The sequence below is a fragment of the Lonchura striata genome, chromosome 5 (genome assembly GCF_050655825.1).
Source record: "Lonchura striata isolate lonStrDom1 chromosome 5, ASM5065582v1, whole genome shotgun sequence".
Classification (NCBI taxonomy): Eukaryota; Metazoa; Chordata; class Aves; order Passeriformes; family Estrildidae; genus Lonchura; species Lonchura striata.
This window is the reverse complement of record NC_140707.1, coordinates 11,900,681-11,918,973: the sequence shown is the minus strand read 5'-3', so window position 1 is coordinate 11,918,973 and position 18,293 is coordinate 11,900,681. Positions and strand designations below refer to the sequence as shown.

Genomic DNA, 18,293 nt, shown 5'->3' with positions numbered 1-18,293 from the left:
TCTTTGATCACCTCTTGAGTACAAGCAAGAGGAGTCATCAGCTGCAATTTCAGCTCTCCACAACAGCTTTTTAGTTCTTTGTGCTGCAACTCCTTCAGGAAAATCCCTGCCCAACTTATTGCTGTCACTTCAGCAAGGGCTGGTCAAGTGCTGTTGTCCAAGGCTTCGTGCACAGGGCTATGAACAGTAAATTTCTTTTCTTGGGAGTCATGCTTTCAATTGAAATATTACATGATGAGAAAACAAACTACCCTATTGCATTAATAACTTACCTTGTACCTCTTTTAGATTTGGCTTTCTGGGGGATTTTTAACACAAACATCCCAGAGCTAAAGGTGTCACAAGGGCTGTTAAATTGTGAGCGAAGACAGTAACTCAGGTGTGCAGACTGAAGAAGAGATGAGAAAACATTTAGCATTATTATGCTATTATTGGAAAACTAATTGCAAAGATAATTGATCTAAGAGTGCAGTGAACCCTAGATGAAAGGCTACCATGTTTATTTTTAAGAAGGCTCGTGTCCAGTGTTGAACAGGAATAACTGGTATGTTATTGGCTGAGATGAGAAGGCTTTTTCATAAGACTTTTATAAAACATAGCCTCTTATCATGGTAAGAGGTATTTCTGTGGTATTTCAGGTCACTTTACAGAATTGAAGTGATGCCAGCAGTTAGTTTGCATGTAGAATTCTGTTTAATTTCCTTGTGATATGATAAAGTCTGTATAAAGTTCAGCTCGGGATTTAGTCTAAAGCAAAATGTGCATCTATCCTTCTGGTCAAGAATCAAAAACTGAGAAACTTGGGATACTTTATTTTTATGTTTTATTTCTGGCCTTAGAGTCCTCTGAAATCCCATTTATCTAACCACAAGGACAACATGCATAAAGCACAGATCTTTCCTTTCTGAAGATGAAACAATATCTCAATGATTTGCATAACATAATTTAGGTTAGTTATTTTATTAGTTTTTCACATTAAGTGTAATGAACTATGCTCTCTTTTCTTAAAAAGCAGAATTATTCTTTCAGAAAGTAGATTAATTTGAACAAGCTTGTTTCTTTAGAAAATGCTCACTGCTATTGTCCTGTTTTCATTGTGCTTTTCATTTCAAATAGAATATGAATTAGCTTGAGAATTTCAGCAGAAAATCTAATACATTGTTCTTATTTCCTATATATGGTGTACTTTATTTTTCTTTCTTTTCAGACTCGATGGCTTTCCTTTTGAGTAAGTATAAATATTTTAGTAATTGGTTTCACTTGAAAAAGATGCCCAGCGTTTTTTCCCTGTCTTTTTCTACCATAGACTTAAAATTCACAGGTAGAAATTAAACCAGAATGAGTCGGCCTAGGAATGTCCATGTGAGCACAGTTGTACAGATTTATATAAACCAAAACATTCTCTTCCTAATTATTTTGTCTAAAAATAGATGTGTAGTCATGAGCATTTAGCTTTTTTTACCAAGTACACCTATGAAAACTTACACTCTCCTGTTTAGTTGTGCACATGTGGCTACAATAGTAAATGTAATGAGGGGGTTTATTTCGATTCTTCATGTCTCTCTCCTTCTTTTCTTCATGTTGAAACAAAAACAAGCCATGTATCTACACTGAAAGTTGGACTAATTTCCAGTGTGCCTGGTGTGTTTCACACAGACTTTTCTCTCCTTGCAATTGGCCATCTCCAGTGGTGTGTTAATTTAGGTTATTACCATTTTCTACCCCAAAATCAACTACTATAAGGCAAACTGAGCTATAGAACATACAGGCATTTGCACAAGGCTGGGTTTTTTCCCTCTTCTGTAGTTAACTGAAAAACATTTTTGTAACAGATGATATCTTTGAACTGCAGCATGTTTTACTGTCAAACACATCAAACTGTGCCATTTAGTGAGTTCTGGAGGAGACACAACTAATTTAAGAAAATGTCTTAATGTTACAAAAACCACACAGCTTCCTTAATCCTTCCAGGTTGTTGGTTTTATACTCCCATTTTTGTATTTGTGATTTAGAGATGGCAGGAATATTCTGACTTTATGTAGTGGGATAACAGTTCTGCCAGTCCTGCTGAATTTGTGATGTGTTGCTTTGTTCTGTTTCTGCAGGGAAGGTATGGATACAGATAAAGATGACCAACATGGAAGGTACTGTTGATACAGTCACTGAAATCTCAGTTCCACAGTTCTTACACAGGATCCTGACTGTGGATGCCTGTTCTCAGTGCCACTGTGGTCCCAACTCATTGCTCTGCTGGGATGATGCAATAATCTAAACAATCTTAGTTTAAACAACACAGAACAGACAAGCTAAAACACCCCCAAGTCTGAGGCACAATGTTACAAATACTGACCTTTGCTGTAGAACGGTTATATAAACATTCAAATTCTAAAAAACTGATCTTAATGAGGATCAGTAGGATGTGAGATGCAGTTAAAGAGTTGGGCTGAGTGCTTTCAACACTGTAACTTTGTGATGTCATTTCTCAACAGATTGGAGTATGCAGACCAACAAGGCAGGATAAAAAATGCAAGGTAATGCTCTAAACAAATATATTTAAAAGATGTGTCTCCTGCTTTTTGCCATGTATGAATTATTTGTGCGTGTTTCTTCTGAAAATATATTTTTCTAGCTTTGACCTCTGATTGTTCCATATCTTTGCACTGTTCACATTTTTCATTACGTTTGCATAGAGTGAAACAGCTGATTTGATAAGTAACTTGCTTTTAGTCACCTCATTGCTGTTGAAATTGAAGCCAAGTATGTTTCTGGTAATGTTACATTCTTCACCTTTCTTCTTTCAGACTCAATAGTGGGTTGTGAAAGCATTAGCAGTGAATCTTAATATGGGAAAATATAAACCTGACCAACACTGGGTGTTTTTCCTGACAAACCAGAAGCTTGCGCTGCAACTTTTCCTGTTGCTTATAACCCAAATAATTCCCATCAAATGCCTGAAGGGTGTCTGAAGGATGGCAGGGCAGCTCACTCACCCTGAGGAGGTTGTTTTTGGGCATTGTTCTGTGTGTGTGTGTGCAGGGAGGCTCACAGCCAGATCGAGAAGCGGCGCAGGGACAAGATGAACAGTTTCATCGACGAGCTGGCCTCGCTGGTGCCCACGTGCAACGCCATGTCCCGCAAGCTGGACAAGCTCACCGTGCTCAGGATGGCTGTCCAGCACATGAAAACACTTCGAGGTGAGTTGCCTGGCCATTCCAAGTGGCATATCCCCAAAGCCATGTCTTTCCTCTCCCTTTTTTGACAAAAAGAAGTAAGTTAATTCATTCTAGGAGGACTCCTCCCTTCTCTTAGCATCTGATGCTTGGTGTTCATTCACAGCTTGCTAGTCCATGGTCCACTAAATACCCTGACATTACTGGGGGAGTCTGGGGATGAGAAAATAATAACTTTTCATCATCTGACCTATTGGTCACTACTGCCAGACTCCACAGCACCAAGGCAGCTGGAGAGAGGGAACAAAGGGCTTAAGGGCAGTGCACAGTTAATTCTGGTGCAGCACTGAGCACTGCTCTAAGCAGGCAATGTACCAAGTTGTTAGCTAGAGAGGTTAGATTTTAGGTATGATATTCCCACAGGACTTCTAAGGTTTTGTGTTTGTGCCTTTAGCTCTGCATGGAAAAACTAGAGAGTACTTTGAAAACTTACTTTTGGTCTTTTTGATGAGTTTCTGTTGCAAGCATTTGAAAGGAAACACACAGCTTTGGAAGAGTTGAGGTTGTGGTTGTGAAAAATTGCTGTGTGTTCCTAAAGCTTCACAGGAGTGAATCAGTGCTTGGGCACAATTGGTGCTGATGTTAAAAGCTTTAAGCCTTCAAGAAATGCACTACTGCGAAAAAAAAAAAAAAAAGGATGCAGCTAAGAGTAAAAAAGATTCTGATGATTTCTAGGAGATATGATAATATAATATGATAATAATAATATTATAAATACGCCTTCAGTCATATTTAGCCTTACATTTGGGAAGTCTTATCTTTCCTGCCACTGTAATTTGATGAGGTTAATACTTCATAACACTTCAGTGGTTACTAATTTGATTCTCCTCTGCCTTTATGAATAGAATGAGAAGAGTTACTCCTTAGTAAATAGCTGCCACATTTGTTGCCAGTTTTGGGGTTTTGGCTTTGTAAGATGATGTCATTGTAATGCTGGGTTTTATCTTTGGCTTGGAGTGAGAGAATTGATTTGTAAATTCCTAAGTGATGATTTGTTTACATGAGCTTGTCGTGTTTTACTGAGTTATAAGGAGAAGAAATAGCTTGAATGTTTTTATTCTTTAAAATCTTATTTTTATAATTTCTAATTCTGAGACTTGGCTATAAATCAAGGACAGCCTTTGGGTTCAATAATATGTCAAGGGATACTTTTATATCTTAGAGGCATTTAATTTGCATTTCTACCTCATGCAGCACTTGTGTCTTAGCAAAAAAAGCTTCATCCTTTTTTAAGTTAATACCAACAGAGCTCATGTCGATAGTAAAACAAAACCAAAAAAGTTCAGTTTAAAGAACTCCTGCAATGAACAACAGTCTAAGAAGGCGCCAAAGGAAAATTGCTCATTTAAGTGTGTAATGTTAATGATATGGGAATTGTTTGTTTGTTTGTTTTCTTTAGGTGCTACAAACCCATATACAGAAGCAAACTACAAGCCTGCTTTTCTATCAGATGATGAACTAAAACATCTTATTCTCAGGGTATGTTCCAACTTTTAATTAAGAGATATTAATATCTGTGACTGTAGCCTTCCCAAAGCCCACCACTGGTATTTTTCTACCTTGTGTATCAGCTTATAAATGTTTTGATTATGGAGGATAGTTAATAAATCTGGAGCCTGCTTCACAGAGTCAGTGAGTTTAATGACGACTGGCATTTCTTAATTTAAGCAGAAAGATTGAAGAGGGGGATTTAGATGGGAACTATCAGAATCTTCAGTTATTACATGTACAAACCAAAATCACATGAATTGTTTTCTTGCAGACATGCTGCTCTGGGTTACCCTGCCATGATTTTCAGTGTCCAGTGATACAATGAACACATTTTTATTGAGGTCATTGATGTAACATGACTTAGTGTGTTTGGCTGCCTGCTGTTATACTGCTTTTATAGTGTGGAGAGCTTCTCTCATCAGTCAGTAGTTAAGCTCTTCTAGGGCTGTGTAATTGTTGAAGCACTGCAGTGTCCAGATGCAGCATATGCAGAATTTAATTTCTGCAGCATTGTAACTCTGAAGATACATAATTGGGGCCTATGCCTGCATGCTTGTGTGTGACTAAAAGACAGGGCTTTGCAAATAGGAATTAGTTGCCTCCAGGCACAGAAATAAATATCCAGGTTATGGTTGGTTTCTAAAAGAGGAGCTTTTTTAAGTACAGTTAAAATAACATTTTAATTTGAAGGCATTATTAAACATAATCATAATATTATTGGACAAGACATGGATTCTTTCTTCTCATAAAAGTTATTTTACATTCTGGGCACAATGCCCAGAATCATGCCAAAAATGTTTGCAGATGCAAAAAAACCTCTTCATTGTAATTTCACATTTTTTCCTGTTGACTCAGTTACCTCTAAATGTTAAGACAGCTCTCCTAGTGTAGAAATTCTACTGTACACAAAATGCTTTTAAAGGTTATAATGATGCAATGTGGATGTATAACTTGGGATTTGACTTTCCTCCCCCCACCCCGATTAGGCAGCAGATGGATTCCTTTTCGTTGTGGGCTGTGACAGAGGAAAGATACTGTTTGTTTCAGAATCTGTCTTCAAGATCCTCAACTACAGTCAGGTACTCTTTTCCATTTTAAGTACATTAGGTCTTAAAAGATTTAAGAGCTTTTTTGATGGTTATGCCTTTAACTAGGGGGTGGTTATGAGAAGAGTCTGTCCTGAAAGTTGAGAGGTGTTGCAAAGAGAGAGAGCTTTTCTCTGCCATGTCATTAGAGAATATTGTTTCTGGTTTCCATTCAAAGCAAGGAGGTGAAAAGGAACTAAATTTAATTCACTGATTGATGCATTCTGCTCAAGGATTTACCCTCAAGGCTTGCAAAAGCATTACCTAATTGGGAGTGCAAGCAAATATTGAAACATCAGTCTGGGGTTCTTCCAGTAGCATCACATGGATTTTTCAACTTAGTTTTGAGCAGTCAACCTGTTCTGGTTTTGCTTGCATGCTTACTGATGGAAACTGGAAAGCAGCTATGCCAAAGCCAGGTTTTTAACATATGCTCAACATAAAGCTTAACTTGGACCATGTAAATAATCTTCATTCTTTCTGTAATCTGCACTCCTGGTAAAATTTAAACCTATATTAGCTTCAAAAGTTTTCCTCAGCCAGCCTTTAGTTAGGTATATACTAAATTCATATGTAAAGAATGAAAGAGAACATTTGCAATTAGGATGTTTTTTCATTCAAATGTGTGGTAGAAGAAGTAAGACTGAGTAAAAACCAGAATATTTGGTGGGGGGAAATTGAGCATGCCAATTCTGCAAAACTCTTATTGAAAATGGTGACAGACATTACTGTATAATGTAGTCGTAACTTCAATGAACAGAGAACTTTCCATCAAATCATAGAATTATAAAATAGTTTGTTTGGAAGGGACACTTTAAAGGTCATCCAGTCCAAACCCCCTGCAGTGTGGCTGGATCTGGATATTTGGTATTCCTTGGTTACACCTATGTGTAAAAGGATTGTTCATACTGCATGCTAAAACAAAAAAATCATACTGAGCCATTATTTTACTTTTTGACTGAATGTTCAATCTCTACAGAATGATTTGATTGGTCAAAGTTTATTTGATTATCTCCATCCTAAAGACATTGCCAAAGTGAAGGAGCAGCTCTCTTCTTCTGACACCGCGCCACGAGAAAGACTTATAGATGCAAAAAGTGAGTGTTACCAGCTTTGGGAAAAATGCCACCTAGAGTCACTGCTGCTGGGGCTTTGCCTCATGTCACAGGTGGGGGTGTGGGGGCATGCTGTCTGGATTGTCTCATGCCAAGGAAGTTGTAGCTTAAAGGCAGTAAGAAACAAAAGAGAAAAAAAAAAATGTGTTCCGGGTTGGTTTTGGCATGCACTGTGGCACAGAGGCATTACTGGAACTGGCTTCACCTGTGAGTTGCCCTCTCTCTTCCAGGCATCAAAACTTTTTCCATTAGAACATGTGAAGCATTTGATCTAATCCATCATTCTAAATGGTCAGAATACACTCGTTATCTTGGTAGTCATTAGCTGTCAGCCAAGATAGAGGATTCATTTTATTTATCTGCTTATTTATTGCTTTCTGCCATCAATGACCCAGCCTTTCTCTCAGCAGGTTTTTAACTTTGCAATCATTTCTTGCCACATCTCTTAGCTCTGTTCTACTTTGGTATTTTAAAGTAGTTCTGAATGTCTGCTGCTTTTGGGGTGAGTGGGTGTTTAATTCCCTCTTATAAGAGGAGTCTGCACTGCTTAAGTGGAAGGTGGTATCCTACAACTGCAGATTTCCAGGTCATTAAGTCTCATGCTTGTCAGGAGCAGAAATCTCCTGGATCTCAGCTCACAGAAGCCACCAGCTCAACTTCAGAAACTGAAGTTGAAAGAGATCATTTGAGGGCAGGGAGCCTGGAGGCTTCAGCAGAATCAGCTGAAGTTTTTTCTGGCTCCTGGCTTCATTGGTTGTCAAGCATGAATATCCAGTGCTGCCTCCTGTTTTTTTTTGTTGGGTTTTTGGTGGTTTTTTTTTTGTATGGCTCTGATAAAGTTAGGGCAAAAATAAATACTATGAATTACAGTCTTCCCATCTGCTATGATAGACGGATTGGTAGAATTTCAAGAACTCATACTGGTGAAGAGTATGAGGATGTATGCACGTATTTATTTTTGTCTTGGCATGAGTAACTCAGCACAGCTTGTACTCACACCACGGTGCAGCAGTTTGGAGGGCATGTGGTGCAGGGCAGCCTGACCTCCTGGAGATCACCTCACTCCAGTGGAATTGTAAGGGAGGCACACTTTTCACTAAAATACTGGAATTGCTGGAATTCCTCCTTATGCTAAAAGCCCACAAGGCCTGAGAAGTTTTTGTTCATGTTGACAGCTGCTTGATTTTACATATCCCCATGCAGACATGGTTGGAGTGGATGGCAGGCTGTGGAAAAGTTGCTGTGTGATTTAAATCCTCCACCAGCCCTTGGAGCATTGGCCTTGCTGATACCTGTGCTTCTGCTGCATGCTGTGGGAGCATTTCATATCTTCCCAGAGCCCTGGTGGAACCAGCACTCCGCTGGTGGCTCAGAGTGATGTGTTTTGGTTGGTTTTCCCACAGAAAAGAATCCCCCATGAGAATATGATAAAGGTCAGAATTTATTGTTAGGGCATGTTCATGTACACTTCTTTCTGCAAGGCAGGAGAGACTTCTGAGTCATAACTGGAATTCTTGGGGATTTGCAGTTCCTGAGTGGGTCCCTGCTACCTTTTTTTCTCCATCTCTTCCCTGGATTGTCACTGCTCTTCTGCTCTCCATGCACACGTGTTTTCTGGGAGGGTGTTGTGATAGAAAAGTGCCAGTCTGAAGGGTCAGGAGCCTCCTGAGTGACTTTTAAAGGAATTCTGCTCTGGTTATGGAAAAGTAATGTCTCTAATTTTAATCAGTTCAGAGAAATTGCAGTGCTGATCACAGGGCTTGTGTGGATTTGTCCAATCTCTTGCTGATCTTTGCACTCTGAACCCCGTGTTCTCAAGCTGGCCTCAGTGTTCTAACAGCAGAAAGCAGAGTCAGAAGTTGCAGTGTTGGTATTGATGCCTTAAGCAGCTGGAACAGAGGCTAGACAGACTTAAGGGGAATAAAAAGGATATTTATTGAAGAGCCTTCAAAAGCCATACCCTGGCAGTTACCACAGCCACAGTCATGGCTCTGCCCGGATGACTCCAAAATGGAAGCAAAAGAGGGCTTGGTCGCAAGATCTCACATTTTTGGAGTTCACTGTCCAATTACAGCCCCAGCCCATGAAATCCCACCCTTGTTTTTTCTCTCTTCAGTCCACATTGTCTGTGCTCTTGGGCCTGAGATCTGGATTGGCTGTGCTTGGGTCCCTGGCTAGAGAAGGAATTGTGTCTCCCTGCTCTGTGAAGAGAGTTCACCATCCCCTCATATGAAACCCACACCTTACTATCCCCTTATATGAAAACCCACACCTTACTATCCCCTTATATGAAACCCAGACCCACACACCAAAGCAGCACAAAATGGAAAAACAAAAAAAAAGAAAAAAGAAAAAGCTAAACCCCAAGGTGTCAGTGTGGTCAGCTGGGTCCTGCACAGTCATACACACCAAAAGCTCAGAGGCAGGAGATGCAAGGCCTGGTGAGGTTGGAGCAGTGTGGGGTGGGGTCTGTGGGGTGGTTCCCTCTGCTCCTGACCCTCCCTCCCTGCTGTTGCCAGCTGGGCTCCCAGTGAAGACGGACATCACGCCCGGGCCCTCGCGCCTCTGCTCCGGAGCGCGCCGCTCCTTCTTCTGCAGGATGAAGTGCAACAGGCCCTCTGTCAAGGTGGAGGACAAGGATTTCCCTTCAACCTGCTCCAAGAAGAAAGGTAACCATCATGCCTTTATTGCCAAGAATAATTTTTTAATGCCGCTCGTTCGCAGTGGATGAATTTTTTATTAATATTCTGAGCTGTGTCTAGGTCTGTTACTTCTTCAAACTCCCTCTCACCCCTCCTCCAGTACCTCTTACACACCTGTATTAGCATTTAAAGTCAAATACTCCACTCTGCTTTCTTGAAATTTTTTCAGGCAGTTTGTGCCACACCTCTGAGGGGTTATTGCATCATCTTCAGACATTGGTCAGATCAATTTCAGTCTTGACCACCTGGCCAATGTCTCCAGTAAAGGGGAGCTGTTCCTTGTCATCTGCCCAGTGATGTGTGGCTGGATCTCCACCTCAAAAATTGAGTGTAATTCTAAGTTCATCTGTGAGTTTGGTACATTCTGAGTACTGGAAACATGGCATTTCTACACCTGGAATGTTTGCCTGTAGCCTTAGCAGTCCTGGTAATATTTTCTCCTTTGCAGGCTATTATTGTAGATGTGTTGGAATATGTATTTAGCTCAGATTTCTTCTTTGAGAAGATTTCTTCTCAAAGAATTTGTGAAGACTTCTTCTTTGAGTACTGTGAATGATATATTTGGTGTTAGTTAAAGTGAAAAGATGAACGGCAAGAGAGCAGAATAATTTTGGTGGATTCTTTGGCTCTGGCAGCTGCTCCAGCTCCCTGTGAGGTTCGGGCTCAGCTTCAGCCTTGGATCCTGTTTTTGTGCTCACTGCTGAGGAAGCCAGTTTGTGTAGCTGGCATAAGCCTTTTACTCCACCTGCCTAAGAAAGTCATCTTCTTGGAGTTTTCAGGCCTGCTCAGTGCTGAGAAATGGAAATTCTTTTGGGTACTGACTTTTACTGGCCACTGCAAATCTTCATCACCCCTGTGTACAGCTGTCCCCTGTACACCCCAGAGTATGTTCTGCCAAACATGGGTTTTGTAGGAGCCTCAGGTTAAGATGAAAGAGGCAGCTTATTTATTAATCTACTAATTTCTTCCTTTGTATTATTTGCATCTTTTGCTGAAATAATACAATGTGATGCAATTTCTGCTCAAAATTATCTGTAAGCAACATTGGTCTGAGCCATGTGATGTTTCAGCATAAACAGTGGTTTTGCCAAGATAAATTGTTTATTGGATTATCTCAGATTAACTGCATTACAGCAGGAGTGCTGAAAAATCCTTTAGAATCACAGAGTCATTAAGGGTGGAAAAAGTTTCCAAGATTGAGTCCCAGCCTTTGACCAAACATCCCCCTGGCCAGCCATACTGTGGCACTGGGTGTTGTGTCACTTCTTGAACACCTCCAGAGACTCCACCCTCCCTGGGCAGCTCTTTCCAATGCTTAACAATCCTTTCTGTGAAGCAATTCCTCCTGATGTCCAACCCGAACATCCCCTGATGCAGCTTCAGGCTGTGTCCTCTCATCCTGTCACCGGTAGCCTGGGAGGAGAGGTCAATCCCCACCTCGCCCCAGCCTCCTGTCAGGCAGCTCAGAGAGGGGTCAGGTCTCCCCTGAACCTTTTTTCTCCAGGCTGAACACCCCCAGCCCCTCCTTAGTGAAGAGTATCCTAAACTTCCTTCATAAGAGAGAGAGGATGTGCATTATTGGCAGAGCTAAGTTTTCCAAAGCTGTACCCACGACCTAACTGCTTTCTTGGGTTTTGTTGGTTTGTTTTTTTTTGGTTTGTTTTTGTTTTGTTTTTGTTTTCTTTTCACAGCAGACCGCAAAAGCTTTTGCACTATTCATAGCACAGGCTACTTAAAAAGCTGGCCTCCAACAAAGATGGGCCTGGATGAAGATAACGAGCCAGATAACGAGGGCTGCAATTTGAGCTGCCTGGTTGCCATCGGGAGGCTCCATCCCCACGTGGTCCCGCAGCCGGCCAACGGCGAGATCCGCGTGAAGCCCACGGAATACGTGTCCCGGCACGCCATCGACGGCAAGTTCGTCTTTGTAGATCAGAGGTGAGGATTCCCCTGGCAGCTCCCACCCCAGGTCACTGTCCAGCTCACCAACAGCTTGCCTTGCAGCAGTGCAAAAAGAAATCGCTGCCCTTTTTAGCTTTTTTTACTGAGTTGGCTTTTGAGGTGGAGCTCAAAGCCAACCATCAGTCCCACGCATTAATTCAGTGGGACTGATTAAATTTTTAAAAAATCCTCCAAACTTCCAAAGAGGTGGCAGAATAACACCAGGATCCTTTCTGCCGATTCATTAAGGGGGTTATGTATGTGTGTCATCTTCAGAAGAAAATGTTTTGAAATTGGACCCCAACTGCTCCCTCTGTTACTTGAAACCTCTTGCAAACAGCAGGCAGTTAAGAGACTGCAGAGGCTGGGCCAGGCTTTGCTAGCATGTACACTTACATAACTGTTTACTAGGACACGTTCTGCTGGATTAATGCTTCTCTCTATGACCCTTTGTGTCTGTAAGAAGGAAAGCTTTTCATAAGGGTTATCTCTTGGAAACGGTTTGAGAACTTATGCCCATGTGGTATCTGCTTTCAAATGTCAATTTATTATCTAAAAGGCTAATTCTTTCCTTTTCCAAAAGAAAGGGCTTGAGTTTCTTCAGTAGCAGGCACATATGACCTGAATCTTCTTTGAAAATTACTGATCATCAAGGGTAAAGTAGGAGGTTGAAGGATGTTAATGGAGAGGTTATCCTGGGTTGGTTGGTTGGTTGGAGAGGGGTTGTTTTCTTCCCTTCCTTGTCAGGGGGCATTGAGACTGCCCAGATGAGGCTGTTCCAGTTTCTCTGTGGCTTTGGCTCAGCTGCTTGAGACACAGAAAAGCCCAAGCTCCAAACTCTGACAGCATCTGTCTGCTGGAATTGCTTTCAGGGGAGACTCACCTGATCCTTAGTGCCTTTGAGAGGAAGTAGAGGATAGTCATGGGAGGAAGTGAAGTGCAGAAAATATGGGTTTTTTTATGTTACTTATCTGTTGTGGAGTGGTTGGGTTTGTGGTTTTTGGTTAGGTTGGGTGTTTTTGGTTTCAATTTGATAGAAAGCTTTTGAAAATTCCAACTCCCGAGTGCTCAGAGCTGGTGCTCGCTCTGGGAGCATTCGTAGCTTTCTGTTGCTCAGAAAATGCCATTCTGCCTTCTTTATAGACAAGTAAGTCTGATCTTTATTTTCAAAAGATCAGACTTATTCCCCTGATGTAGTTTGAAGGCATTTCTAAAATAATGAGACTCAGAAAGTGTTGACCCATTGGATTTAAACACATATGCTTTTATTGAATTGCTTTCCAGCTGTTGTTTACAGTCCTTGGGATACCTATGCTACTTGAAAAGACTCTTTGAAAGGGAATTATTTAGAAGAAAGCCTCATCTGTAGGCCTGAAGCTGACATCCAGTGATCCTTGGTTTTCCTAGAGAATATGTAGGCAGCTGTAAAAGTTGAAAACAATTTATTTCCAAGTCAGTTTGTGTTGTTCATATAGACTTGCACTGTTCATTCATCATTTGCCCAAGGAACTCGGGAAGGAAACCTTCCTAAACTCTGTGACCCTCTCTGTCTTCATGGATTTCATGGTCCCTGGAGAAGCACAGCTATGGATTAGGTAGCAATTAGCTGGGCTGCCACAGCCAGGGAACTGCCTAACAATGTTCTCTGTTGGAATGGCAGCTACACTGAGCAGAGTTTTAAAGAGAATCATCTCTGCTCTTACTTGTTCAGGACTTTTAATTGGTCGGCATGCTGAATTTGAGAGTAAAATTAAGTTTATTATCTATACAGATGTCATCAGATACAGCTTCAGGATTCAGAGCTGTCTTGTTAAGTGGGAGAAGCAAGCTGAGGAAAGAAGTAAATACAGGATGAAATTCTAGAGGGACACAAACAATTTCCTTGCATAATAGAACATGGTCAGATATTGAATGCACTCAGTCTGTTGATCTCTGTAATCTGGTGCAGATTCTCCTTTCCACAGCGCCTGTTCATCCTGCTGTGAAAAGAAAAGGGTTGACAAATTCCCTGTAGCTGCTCATGCTGGTGGTTCCCCATCTGTGTGGGGTATTCCCACCACAGCAGTGCTTGGAAAAATACTGGAATAAGCTTGACTGGGTTCCCAGCTCTTCCATTTTAAAGACCGGCTAGGTTTTACTGCTTTGTGGTTCTTTTAGAGATTGCTTTGAGTTTTCTTGGAGTTTTGAGTGTCCTGGCATAAGGCTCACCCTAACAAAAGTCAGTTTGAATTCTTGTTTTCTTCTTCAAGGCTAAGGGTGTTGATCTCCCTGTCAAGGAGGATCTGAGGTGTCCTCAACTGGTGCTGAATTCTCTTGTGTTTGGGAACATACAAAAATGGCCCGCATTGAAATGCTACAGATTTTGTGCTTCAGCTTTTTTCCTTCTGTTCTTATTCATAATTATTAATATTTACTAATTTATACATTTTATAATCTTTAATTTGGGATTTTTTTTGAGATTAAAGGTGTTGATCTACTTGGGTTTGTTTTTTATTGCCCTTCATGTTTAATTTGAATTGGAATGGTTTGGAATTGTGACACTTATTTCAGATTCTTCAAGGAACCCTCACTTCTCCCTCAGTAATTTTCTTCTAAGAAACACAGAATTTTCTTCTAAGAAAATTCTTCTAAGAATTCTAAGAATTTTCTTCTAAGTAAAAATCTGAGTTGATTTTGCTGTGGTGTTGTTCTGTCCCACTCTTGAGTTCTCCAATCCTTTGGTGTCTGTTGTGCAGCGACACTTTGTGAAAGAAAATTTCATGTTATTTTGTGGCTGCTACAAGGTAGCTTAAATTCCCAAAATTACAGTAAATCTTCAAAGCTATTTAGAAAGTCCTACATCCCCTCAGTGATGGTAGGTCAAATGTAATACCTGGGGGCTCTGGGTGTTAGGTACCTTTTTAATTACCTGAGAATTAAAAATAGTATTCTTAAGGATTTTTTTTACCTTCTAAGCTGAAAATTCCTTTCTGCATTACTTGAGCCTTATCCAGCCTTAGTGTGAGCTTTAAGAATCTCTGATACTTCAGCTTGAAAAGATTTAATTTTTTTTTTTCCTTTATTTTCTTCCTCTCCCTTCCTTCCCCAGGGCAACAGCCATCCTGGCATACTTACCCCAGGAACTTCTAGGTACTTCGTGTTATGAATATTTTCATCAAGATGATATAGCACATCTTGCAGAATGTCACAGACAAGGTACGGCTCTTAATAATACAGGAAAGAAATTTTGTTCAAAATATTGGGAACAGTTGTTGTGTATGAAGGAAACCAAACAGACTTGAAAAGATTTGGGTCTTGCTGTTTGCAAATGCTGTAGTCAAGAGCATTGTGCTGTATGTGCCAAACATTGTGATTATCTTAGACTTGCATTGATTTCTAGGGAATATTTGAGGTTCAGGATGGGTGAGGGAGATGAGGGAGGACTAGCATTTTTTCTGAGGGATGTGGGGAGGAATTAAGTGGGTTTTCCCTAATAAGGGCTCTCCTTATCTTGTGGTGCCTGCTTAACACAAATTACTTTCTTTCTCTCTGTCTTCAGTTTTGCAGACAAGAGAAAAAATTACAACTAACTGCTACAAGTTTAAAATAAAAGATGGCTCTTTTATTACGTTGCGGAGTCGCTGGTTCAGTTTCATGAACCCTTGGACCAAAGAAGTAGAATACATTGTCTCCACAAACACAGTCGTTTCGTAAGTGCTTTTCCCTCAGCAGGCACCTGGGAATGCCCATTGCTTTGCCCTTTTCTCATGTGAGATTTGACCTACATATGAGCTCACCTTCTGTTTGACAGCAGGTGTCTTCTCCAGACAACACCCCAGGGAGAAGGGGTTTATTTTAAAAATTGCAGTAATTTAATTTCTGGTTGTTAAAGCTGGCAGAAAATGGAAATATTTTATTTCTTTGGGAAAAGCTGGGATTTGGTCTTTGTAGGAACTTAAGGGATGTGCATTTCTTTGCTTTGGCAGGCATTTCCCCCCCCTGCCCCCCTTTTCCTTTCTCTTGAGGTGACTTCTCAGCAGAATAGCTGCTGTTGAGGAGTTCTGTGCTGAGAAGTTGTTGAGTCCTGCACTGCACGCTTTGAGGTGGAACAGGGTGGTTGATTTCTGTTGTTTATCCAGCCCTGGGGTGACACTGCTGAAACCCTGAAGCCTTCCATGCTGAAACTCTGGCAGCATAACTTGGGTTTTAAACACTGCTAGGGTTTTCTACCTGTAGGGTTTTCTGTCCCTGATTTTTCTCATCCTTGCTCTCCACAGCACCACGGTCCTGGACAGCGGGGATGCGACCTTTCCCCAGCTGGCAGCGTCCCCACACAGCATGGACAGCGTGCTCCAGGCTGGAGAAGGTAACTCCTGTGCTCAGGAATCTCTGCCTCTCCTGCCCTGAGAGCAGCTCATCCTGCCTGCACACATTTGCTGCCCTTCTGCACTGAGATTTGTTAATATCCTAAGGAAAATGAGGTTTAGCTTTGGGGCTGAGCCTCACCTGCCAAGGGTTGCTGTTGTTAAAAATGCATTTCCAGAAGCATTATCCATTCTGGATAAGCAATGCTAAGGCCTTTCCTGCCCTCTTTCCTGCCTCTGCTTGGAGTATATCAGGCTCTTTCCAAGTGCCCCTCCCAGGTGGAGTGCTTTGGGAGTGCAAGTGGAGGTGTTCTTTCCAACCTCCCAAGTGCTGTGCAAGTGTGAAATCACATTACAGTAACAGCTCCTAACTGGTCAGACCTCACTTTCCCTTCACTTTTAGATTCCTGCAGTTACCTGCAGGGGTTTTATTTGCAGGCATTAGGTACCTTGGGTTTATCACTTATTGAAAGGAATATGCACTGGCAAGTTCTTCACACAAAGCAGAGAACAAACATGTTTGGAGAAGACCCTGTTTGGGCACAGAGTAGGGCAGGTCTGACAAGGCCATGCTGTACCAGCTCTGGACAAGAGGTAGCACCAGATGCTCAGTTCTGAAAGAGAACAGCCAGATTCTAAGAGCTGGGGTCTGTCCTGTCCCTGCTAGCACAGAGGGACATCTGAAACCCAGCACAGCTCAGTGCAAGTCAGAGTTTTCATCCATTTGAAGTCACTCACCTGTTGGTGGAACTGTCAATAAATCCTGTTCAGAAGATCCTGCAGCCACTCACAGCCTAAACACAGCTGCCCTGTGGAGAAAGTTTGTAAGCTTTTCTCTGAACTTAACATTTCTGCTCATTTCAGGTGGCCCCAAAAGGAGCCATCCCACTGTGCCTGGAATTCCAGGTGGAACGAGAGCTGGGGCAGGTAAAATAGGGAGGATGATTGCTGAAGAAATCATGGAGATTCACAGGTGAGAGAAAATGGTGTGAAGTTGTTTTATTACTGTTCTTCAAGAGGAGTTAGACTTCCTTAATTTCCTCTGAAAGAGCAATTAATTCAAGCTGAATAAGGAATGATCCCACTGTACTTCTGAGACAGCTGCAGATTCCTGTTCAGCATCCCTGAGGCAGTCAGCCCCCACAGGGAAGGCAGGAAGTTCAGCCTTCCAGGTTCCTGCTGCAAAAGACTGATACTGGCATTTCCTTGCAGTGGTGATGATGATGATGGCCTTTTTACCAGAAACAGGAGTTTAAAAGAGCAGCTGCCTAGAAACAAATCCATTCCAGACTGTTCTTTTCCCAGTGCCTTGAGGCTGTGAGTGGCACAACCTCCAAATGCCGAAGCTATTGACTGTGTGCCAAAACAGCAATGTTTGTTTTTGTGCAGTCCTAAAGCTCAGATGCTTTAGGAACTGTTAGATGTGCATGATGAGCTTTGCAGTTCCCCTGCAGCACCTGGAGCAAGGACACAATGCTGGGGCCTTCCCATGGCAGTCAGGATGTGGGGCTGGGTCAAGCACAGGGTCACTGAGGGACTGTGGGGATCCACAGCTGCTTCTTGTGCTCTCACCTGTGTGAGCAGCTGCTTTCCATGGGTACCACTTCATTTCTGTTTGCTAAAAATCCCTGTTCCCCACTGATTTCCTCTTGGGAACTGTGTTCCCTTTTCCTATAAAAAAGGGGTCTCACCCAGCAGATGTTTGGTGGTAGCAATTTAACCAGACTGAGCTGCAGCCCAGGAACACAATCAGTCTGTTTCCCATAGTTTTGTTCCTGCTACAGGCAAGAGACTCCCTCTGTCCTCACTTCAGGCAGCTGCAGCCTGAAGCAGGAATGGCTTCATTCCTCTCTGTAGGAATAGGAAAAAAGGGAAAGAGGGAAGAAGAAAAACATGGTTGAATCATTACTTTTAAGCTTAACCATCCCTTTTAGTAGCTGTAAAACATTTAATTAGCCCAAGTGAGTGTAGTAGTGCAGTTGCCACCCATGTTTGCATTTCAGTTCGGACCCTGGGTTAGTTCCAGTCCTTTTTCAGCAGCTGTTACTATTTTCCAAAGCTGCCTTCTGTTCAGCTTTCCCAGGGGAACTCTGCCAAGGAGAAGAATCCCATTTCCATTGCTTTTCTCTGTAACTACCCCTCCTCCCATTAGTCTGGAGATTCATTGGTCCTGTAGTCAATACATTATTCATTATTAATGATGTTTGATCAAGCTGTGGAAAATGGAAGTGAACAATGTGGCTTTGAGCAGTTACAAACAATCCAGTGTCCAGTGGACTTCTGCAGCAGGAGCTCACTGGAGGAGTCTGGGTTACTGTGACTGAGGCAGCTGGAACTCTTAGCTGATGGAAATTGAAGTAAAATACTCAAAAATGAGGCTTTCCTT

The 18,293-nt window shown here is 41.8% G+C and overlaps 1 protein-coding gene across 14 annotated transcripts in view; it reads left to right on the top strand.

Annotated features, from left to right (window-relative positions):
* BMAL1 (basic helix-loop-helix ARNT like 1) overlaps positions 1–18,293 on the top strand; it is a 47,977-nt gene that overhangs the window by 27,223 nt on the left and 2,461 nt on the right. For 7 of the 14 annotated variants that reach the window (XM_021527552.3, XM_021527549.2, XM_021527554.3 and 4 more), the window contains 13 exons: positions 1,208–1,228; positions 2,106–2,144; positions 2,490–2,531; positions 3,037–3,194; positions 4,630–4,709; positions 5,708–5,800; positions 6,786–6,903; positions 9,441–9,590; positions 11,315–11,561; positions 14,653–14,759; positions 15,103–15,253; positions 15,821–15,909; positions 16,772–16,880. In XM_021527552.3, the coding sequence (XP_021383227.1) occupies positions 1,208–1,228; positions 2,106–2,144; positions 2,490–2,531; positions 3,037–3,194; positions 4,630–4,709; positions 5,708–5,800; positions 6,786–6,903; positions 9,441–9,590; positions 11,315–11,561; positions 14,653–14,759; positions 15,103–15,253; positions 15,821–15,909; positions 16,772–16,880 (1,404 nt within the window). The remainder of the gene's footprint in view (positions 1–1,207; positions 1,229–2,105; positions 2,145–2,489; positions 2,532–3,036; positions 3,195–4,629; positions 4,710–5,707; positions 5,801–6,785; positions 6,904–9,440; positions 9,591–11,314; positions 11,562–14,652; positions 14,760–15,102; positions 15,254–15,820; positions 15,910–16,771; positions 16,881–18,293) is intronic. The other 7 variants (XM_085579716.1, XM_021527555.3, XM_085579717.1 and 4 more) reach the window with 3 other exon arrangements.